Source organism: Vidua macroura, chromosome 17 (genome assembly GCF_024509145.1).
Source record: "Vidua macroura isolate BioBank_ID:100142 chromosome 17, ASM2450914v1, whole genome shotgun sequence".
NCBI lineage: Eukaryota > Metazoa > Chordata > Aves > Passeriformes > Viduidae > Vidua > Vidua macroura.
In genome coordinates this window covers 9,314,486-9,322,650 of record NC_071587.1, presented here as the reverse complement: position 1 = coordinate 9,322,650, position 8,165 = coordinate 9,314,486, and the positions used below count along the sequence as shown (strand labels likewise).

General features: G+C 51.0%; 1 protein-coding gene across 1 annotated transcript in view; it reads left to right on the top strand.

Moving 5' to 3' along the window:
- Positions 1 to 827: 827 nt before the first annotated feature.
- The window catches only part of COL20A1 (collagen type XX alpha 1 chain), a 50,861-nt gene continuing 43,523 nt past the window's right edge, over positions 828 to 8,165 (top strand). The window contains exons 1-3 of the mRNA XM_053992865.1: positions 828 to 1,000; positions 4,488 to 4,572; positions 6,907 to 7,017. Coding sequence (XP_053848840.1) covers positions 4,500 to 4,572; positions 6,907 to 7,017 — 184 coding nt within the window. The 5' untranslated portion in view covers positions 828 to 1,000; positions 4,488 to 4,499. The remainder of the gene's footprint in view (positions 1,001 to 4,487; positions 4,573 to 6,906; positions 7,018 to 8,165) is intronic.

The window sequence follows — 8,165 nt, the reverse complement described above, 5'->3', positions numbered from 1 at the left end:
GAATAACATGCTCTGTTATGTCCCTTCCAACCCAAATCCTTCTGTAATTCTATTATTTAAGTGCTTCCCTTTGGTGTTACCCTTTGGTCTGTACATTGTGATGCTTTAAGTACTTACAAGATTATAAAACAAAACTGCAAAGAGCTAACAAATGTTTGTTAAATGTGCAAAATATTTTGAAAACTATGATTTTTTTCCTATTTAACTTGACACTTCCAAAGGTATCCATGTTTCCTGCTGAATGGCAATGCAAATATCTTAAACCTCAGTTGAGATGGGAGACTGATGCTGACAGTCCCTGCAGATGCAGCTGAAAGTCTGCCTGTGTAACGAGAAATGTCACTGTCAGTCATTCCCTCCCAGCAACGAGGACAAAACCAAAATCTGTCCAGAAGAAGTTTTGGCAGGGAGCTGGGGGTCTCTCCCAGGAGCTCCTGGTGCTGAGGATCCCTCCCTCAGGAGCTCAGGGCTGGTTCCACAGCTGAGGAGCTCCAGTTCATGATTCAGCCTCTGGCCCTGCAAAACTTACAGATGTGCTTAATTTCCTTAAGCAAACGGAGCACAGCTCCCCTCCAGTGCACACGCGGGGCTCTCACAGCTATTAATGGGATGTGAGCACTGACTTCATCCCGGGCACTCTGAGGGTGGGCGGAAACCAGGACTTGTTGCTGCGTTCTAGGAAATCAGCCTGCAGCCTCCCAGGCAGGGATTTTCTTTTATTTCATTAGCAAAGCCCCTAAAAGCCGTTTGCTGCTGCCCATAGAAGCAGCCTCCTGCTTTTCATGCTTTATTTGGCCGCGCGAAGGGGCCAAGCCGTGCATGCGGAGAGGGAGGTGGGGGAATCCCATCCCTCTCCCTCCCCTTCCTTATCCCTCCTGACGCCTGGGAATTGAAATCTTTAATCACGCCGAGGAGCAGATGATTCTCCCCCACTTGCAGGATGTAGCCGGACCCGCCGCGCGTCCCGGCTGACTCCAGGGGAGCCGCGCCGCTCCGAGAGGTCTGTGCCTCCTTCCCCGCCGGGGCTGGGTCTGCAGGGATGCCGAGGAGGGGTTTGTTCCTCTGGGGCATGTGTGGGTATCCCAAGAAGGGGATTTCTGCAGCTTGGAAGCCTGGAGCTGGTGCAGTGCTTGGGGCAGCGCTGCTGGTGCCACGCAGGGGGGACAGGTCCCATTCTTTGGGGTGAAGTGGCTTCAAGGCACATTCCCTGACATCAATGTAAACACTGCCAGGACTGCCTTGGCAACTCCTCAGGGGCTGTCGCTGTGAAAAACGCACTTTGTTTATTGGTTTGATTTTTTTTTTCCTTCTGTTTTGTGGTTGAGAGTACAAAACTGCAGGCTATTGCTGCCAGAGAGTTCTTGGAAGGGTTTGTTACCTGCGTGGGTTTTTCCCACCTGGAGGTGTGGGTGGGTTCAGCCTGATGGGCTGGGGGAGCTGCAAAAGCTCAGCCTACAAGTGGAACTTTTTCCTAACTTTTTTTAGTCTGGTGCTGTGAGAAACCCTTTGTTCAACAGTGGAGCTGAAATAGAGGAGCTTTCCAAGAGACACTAGAATTGATGAATTTGTGTTTTTTAGTCTGTTTTAGGTCTTTTAACCAGCAAAGCACTCAGGGAATGTGGGACTGATTTATTCCCTGCAGTTGCCTGCCTCAGGCAGGTCCCTGTCTCTCCTGCAGGGCTGTCCCTGGCGCTGCTCATGTGTCCCCCAGTGAGTGGGACACGAGGTGGCATTGCTTCTGCCAGCACGTCTGTGCAGAGACAGTGATGACCTCTGACATGAGGAACTGTCCCCAAACTGTGACTGTGGAGGATGGAAATAATTCACAGTGCCTGCAAATCCTCACCTTTAGTCCTGCTGATTTAAATATGGGCTGGCATTTTTTTTTTTTTCTTTAACTAAGGCGACTACTTCTAAAATTTCCTGTACAAAAAAAGGCTTCTCTGACTGCCTTAACCTCCAAATCTCCTCTGAGCACACGGCTGGAGCAAGTGGAAAGTGGTGTGCTCCCCACACACCCCTATTTTCCAGGCTCTGGAAATACTCACCACTTGCTCCATGTGCTGCTGTCTCCACATTCCTTCCCTGGGGGTGAGTAACAGGAGAGAGGCATCAGCGTGCTGTGGGCTCCCTGCCTGCCAGCAGGCTGCTGTCACTGTGGTCCCCTCAGTCCCAGGGGCCACACTCAGCCTGGCTGCCTGCTGGCACCACTGATGGCAGAAATGGATGGGGAGGGACCATGGAGTCCTGGAGTCGGGGCTTGGGATGTGGCAGGTGAGCTGTGGAGAGGGAGCTCCTCCAGATGTGCGACTTCCACCACTTCAGACAGGTGCATTTCTCATTCCCGATTTACAGGTAGGAAAATGACTGTGGCAGAAGAGGCAGAATGGTGATGGGTTTGCCTCTGAGGTGGCAGAAGAGATAAAGTCCCTGTTTCTTGCTTTAAAGCTACAGAAAAGATCCACAGCCTGGGGTCTAACTGTGCCCAATGTGGCTTAAAACCAGGATTACTGTGAGGGTGATGAGACCCTGGCACAGGGTGCCCCTGGATCCCTGGAAGTGTCCAAGGCCAGGTTGGATGAGTCTTGGAGCAACCTGGGAGAGTGGAAAGTGTCCCTGACCATGGCAGGGGTGGAATGAGATGAACTTTAAGGTCCCTTCCAGCCCAAAGCAGTCTGTGATTCCATGATAATATTGAACTCATCCTTACTGACACAACAGGGTGGAAGCTCCTGCCTGAATCAGAGCCTGCAGTAAGGCCAGATGAGTGCAGGCTGGAGGAGTCCATTTTTCTGGACTTTGGATCCCATATAACCCTGGTTAGCATGAAAAGATCACACACAATCCAGTGCTTTTGCCAGAGTTTAGCATCCTGATTTTCAGCAGTTGCACAGAAGTTTCAAGAAAATCAAGAGCAGTTTGGTGGTATTGCAACATGGCAAAAATGAAGTTTTAGTTCAAGGAATTTGAAAAATGGTGACTTTTTGCTGCTGTTTGGCACACACACCTCTGCATCCAAGGCAGGCTCTGCTTTCCTGGAGGTGACAGTCAGGGTCCTGAAACTCACCTATAAAATGTTTGCTGTTTTTTATAAACAATGACCTCATTTTATTAGCTGGAAAAATAAAGCAAGTGTTTCCCATGGCTAAAGGCTTCGGTTACACTGCAGTTGTTCCATTCATCTTCAAGCAAAAGAAAAAAAAAAAAAAAAATCACAGGCAGAGAAGGGTGGTTAACAACTCCCTGTTACAACTTGCATGTTTTTCCATTCAATCTTCAGCAATTTAGATCTGATTTAAACAGATCATGCCTGGGTCACTCACCTGCATATTTATTTTTCCTTGAAATTGCTACAAAGCTCCTGTGTTTGAGGGGAAGCAGGCATTTGCCAGGAGCCTCTGCATACCTGTCCATCAAGGTGAACACAAGTGAAATGTCACTGCAGGAGCGGGTGCAGGGGCTGGTTCTGCCAGAAGCAGTGAGGCTGAAACGTGGAGCGCAGAGATGACAAAAGGCCAACAACGTGTGCTTAAAACCTGGTTTGCTGAGAGCCAGATGAGGGGGTGGCACTGCTTCCATCAGGGTGGTTTTCTGCCGACCCAAAATTCCTGACCCAAACTGAACAGCACTGAATTCCAGGCTGGCAAAGTCAACTGTGGGTGCTCGAGGTCCATGGGCTGAGGCTGGCAGTCAGCTTTGGCCATGCTGCAGAGGTTATTTCTGAATCAAACTGATCCTCTGCCATGGGTTAGTCTGTCCTGTCTGCTTTCAGTCTGTTCAGGTGAACAAATGAAAGGAAAACTATCCCAACAAATCCTGGATATAACTTTTTGGGAATTAAATAAGAAATAAACCCCTTCTTTGTAAGCTGTTCACATACAAACTCCACTGGGTCTGTGGATCCCTCCTTCTGCAAAATTGCTTTATCACAGCAACTGATGTCATTAAATCTGTGGTTTGAGGAGCCTGGCTGTTACAGAGTGCTCCTCTTTGTGCTTTCCCCCTTGTGATTGGTGTGTGCATCCCAGGGACATGAGAAACCTGCTGTCTGTATACCTGGAATGATTGGGGTCATGATAATCAGAATGAATTACTTCTGTACATTTTAAACCAGAAGTTATTCTGGAATCTCTCTGTCCAATCATTTGCTAATGTTGATTTCCATGATCAGAACAGAGCCCATCACTGGGAGTTCCAGAGAGCAGTGCCCAGCCCCAAGCACAAGCAGGAGGAGAGGAGCATTCCCCACCAGGTTTATAAACACAGTTTAGTCCAAGGCACTGAGCAGCTATATTGGAGGGACCAAAAAGATAAAATAATGTGTAGGGATTGCAGGAAAATCTGTGTGTTCTTCTCCACCCACCCTTTCAGTGCCATCAATGATGCCCTGAGCTTGTGGTGCCTTAAATGAGGACAGACAAAACCTGCATTTTGATGTGGTGAAATACAACTTTTACTTCTCCTTCCTGACATTTGCCCTTTCGTAGGTCCTGCTCACAATGCTGATTCCCACTTGGTTCTTTCTTGCCTGCCTGCCTGTGGTGAGCCATGTCTGGGGACGAGTGGGCCAAGGTAAGGAGCCTGCCTGCCCCTGCGGGGCTGTTCCCTGTGCTTTCTCTGCCCCTGGGATAGCCCAGCCCTTCCTGCTGGCAGTGACACCACTGAGAGGGGCATTCCCAAAGCCAGGCAGGATGCCAGGGGGCTGCTGTGCTCTGGTGTCTGCTGGTGAAGCTCCAAGCAGCTTTTACCAAGCATGAAGAGCAATGAGGGGTCAGGGGGCCCATGTGGGGAGAGCCCCTCGATCCCTCCCCACCCCACCTTGGCCTGTCCTCATCCCTGGCAGCAGTTCAGCCACTCCCTTGCATCAGGGATGCATTTCAGCCTGTGCAAGCAATGAGGGGCTTGTGTGATCTGTGGGAGCCTGAGAAATAGGAAGAAAAAGGCTGTTGCTTCTTTAGACACTGCACCTTGCTGCTTTGGATGTTTGTGGTGAGATGTGGTGCAACATCTGGGTGAGAAAGCAGGAGGTGATTCCTCCTGTGTCATCCTGCTCCCCAGAGTGACCAGAAAATGCCTACAGCACCTCAGCACAGCCTCTCTGATGTGGAAGAGACACCTTTAGGTTATGTCTGAATGCTCTGTGGAAGAGCACAAAGGTTTCTGGAGAGGTGGTGGCACTTCAGGGCTGGGACAGATGTGTCTCCCTGCTGTGGATCTTCCAGACTTCTGCAGTTAAGCCTGGGCTTAACTCCCTCTGAGCTGGAGAGCAAGGTTACAGCATCAAATAGTACACATCTAACACAGGGCAAGGAAACAGTGGAGCTTTCATGGCACTGGGGATCATTTGCATCTAGCACATAATGGTGCTTTAGAGGATGATGTCCTTTCTGGTCTGTCTGGGGACATTCTTGTCTTTTTAGCTTCTGGGCTCCTAGAATGATGCCCAAGGAGCTGGACCACACTTGGCCAAAAGAAGACAGCTCCATGTCTAATCTAACTATGAATTCCCCTCATTGTTCCATGATCTTTTACCATTTCTCTTAGGCATGATTTTAGGATTTGCTTTTTGCCCTTCACCCCTCTTTCCCCTGTTTTCTTTCTTCCTCTTCAGATTTGCCTGGGGTGAGATGTGAATCTGAGCTTTGTTTCCCCAAAATAGTTATCTGCTTGTTGGGCAGCCTGCAGGAAGTCCCTGCAAGGAAAGGTTAAGGCACAGATGTTGGGCTGAGACAAGCAGGAACCTCACTGCCAGCTCTCACTGCTTTCCTGGGTGGTGACATCATGGCAGGGATGTCAGGAGGTGTCAGGGCATCCTGCAAGAGCAGATTAGGGAGCTGAGGAGCCCTGGGTGACACTTTGGCAGCACTGAGCAGAAACTCCAGGTCACTCAGAGATTTATTTTTTTGTGAGTAATTGTAAAGGGAAAAAGATTGGTAACAGCTGCAAATGAGGGGGAGCACTTGGGTGCAGATGTTTATCGTGTGCTCACTCACTGCAAATGAGGGCATCCTGCTGGAAAGGCAGCTCTGGGCACAGTGTCAGAGGGAGGGGAGAGAAATCTGCTGAGCTGCCATCCTGCAGCCAGCCGAGAGAAAAAGTTTCATATGGTGACATTTGTGTGACAGGAATCATGGATTCAAGGAGTGACACGTGAGCTCAGACATCGAGCTGGGTTTAACAGATAGCTGTGAAATCTGGAGATGATAAAGGAATGTGCTCTTTCTTCTCTTTACCTCCTTGTCTGATACTATTTTTTCCCTCAGGATTTGTCATTTAGCTTGCAGCTCCCTGCAGCAAACTGATACAAGCTGGTGCCCATGAATTATAGTCCTGCCAGGAGCTGTTATTTACACTTTATCAGGTTTTCTTTCTTTTTTTTTTTTTTTCCTTCTTTCTAAACCCAGCTGGTCCTTGGAGCTGCCTCTGAAATTATCATTCTGCAGAAGCGTGGGATCCATCACCTGGGGAATTTCTGTATTTCTCAGCAGCCTGAGCCTATAGAAGAGCCCTGCTTGAGCCCATTTATCTGTTTGCTGCTCTCCCATTTCACGAGTTTGCAGTGAACACACTTGCTGTAAAAAAACATTCAGCATGAAAGGTCCTGGGAGAGCCCTTCAAGACATGGAGGGTTCAGAGAAAGCCCCCACCTGTGGGGAGGCTGCTTTCCCTTTCTGCAGGGGTAAAAAATGAGCCCCTGAGAAACTCCTCCTTGCACAGGAGGCTCCAGGCCTGCAGAGGCGCAAGGGGACTGCAGGAGCCGCCACGCAGCCCCAGGGGATGCTGAGGACTTGCCTGGGGTGGGGAAGGTTCCCTTTGTAGGACAAAGTCCTTAGAGGAGACAGCACACGTGGGTTTTGTGGCAGGAACTGCGCCCATAACAGCACGGACACGTCTCCTCCTCCCCAGGGTCGGGCCGGCTGAAGCTCACTGTCCTTTCAGAAGACAGGCTCCAGATGAAGTGGAAAGAGACCGAAGGGAACATCGGTGGCTACAAAGTTCGGGTAAAGCCCATGGCAGGTGCGTGCTGACACCCCGGGCGTGAGTCCCAGCAGAGATTCCTGTGTGAGAGGGGGACTGAGCTCCACCTTTTGTCTGCAGCACAACAGGAGCTAAGCATGACCATTATTTACACCTTAAGGGAATAGAGACAAGGCAGAGGGAATTGCCCACAGCCTGCTCTGGTTCCAGGCGCTGGTTTCACTGGGCTGTACGTGCAGCATTGACAAGGAGCCTTTCTGGCCACCGTGGCAGCAGCCTGTAGTGCCAATGCAGGCACAGTCCCTTTTTCACTCATCCACAGGAAAGAGAGGAAATGCAGCCCTCTTCATCCTAGGGGAAAGGTTTAGCCAGAAACGCTGTTCTTTGGGACTCTGTGAGACAAAAATGAAACAGGGTCATTGCCTGGCTCTTCTGCGGGAGCCCTCCCACCCCTGCAGGGACAAGGAATGGGAAGTCTTGGAGCCTATTTCCGTGGGTAGGCTCATCCCCCTAGCTCCCTACCCCTACTCCCCGATTTCAGATGTTGAACCTGGCGGTGTTGGAAGGACACGATGTCCCTCAGCGGGGAGGAGGGGCTGAGCCATCCTTAGTCGTGGCTGGCACTCGGTTCCCTGTCGCTGCCGCTTTCCCAGCGAGCCGGAAAAGGGAGCTGCGGAGCAGGAGTGCGGGCGGCAGCTCCTGTGATCATCCACCCGTTTTTAGCTCAGCCCCCACCTGTTTCCCAGGCTGGAGCAGCAGGTTTCTCATTCCTTGCCTGCCCTGCTCCTCCCCAGAGCCTCAGCTCAGCAGAGATTGAGGAGCATCCCGGGAATGCAGGGAATCCCCACCGGCGCTCCCAGCACATGCCTGAGGCTTTCCCTCTCAGGCTGGGGAGTTTCCAGCCCCAGGCAGGAGCACGGGGATGGCTGGGTCAGGAGCACAACCATCTCCATCATTTAAAGCTTGCAGACCTTTCCTAGTCAGAGGGGTTTAGGGAGCTGCTGTGCCTCTGTGTTCTGTGCAGCACGGAGCCCATGGGGCAGCAGTCACTGCCTTGCTCCCTCTGCTCACTGCCCTGCCAGCACAGAAACGCCCCAGTTCTTGGCTGGTCAAGGCATCCCAGTCCCAGGACAGGGTCCAACAGCTTGGGACACGGCTGTGGAGGGCTCTGGAGGCAGTGCCAGCCC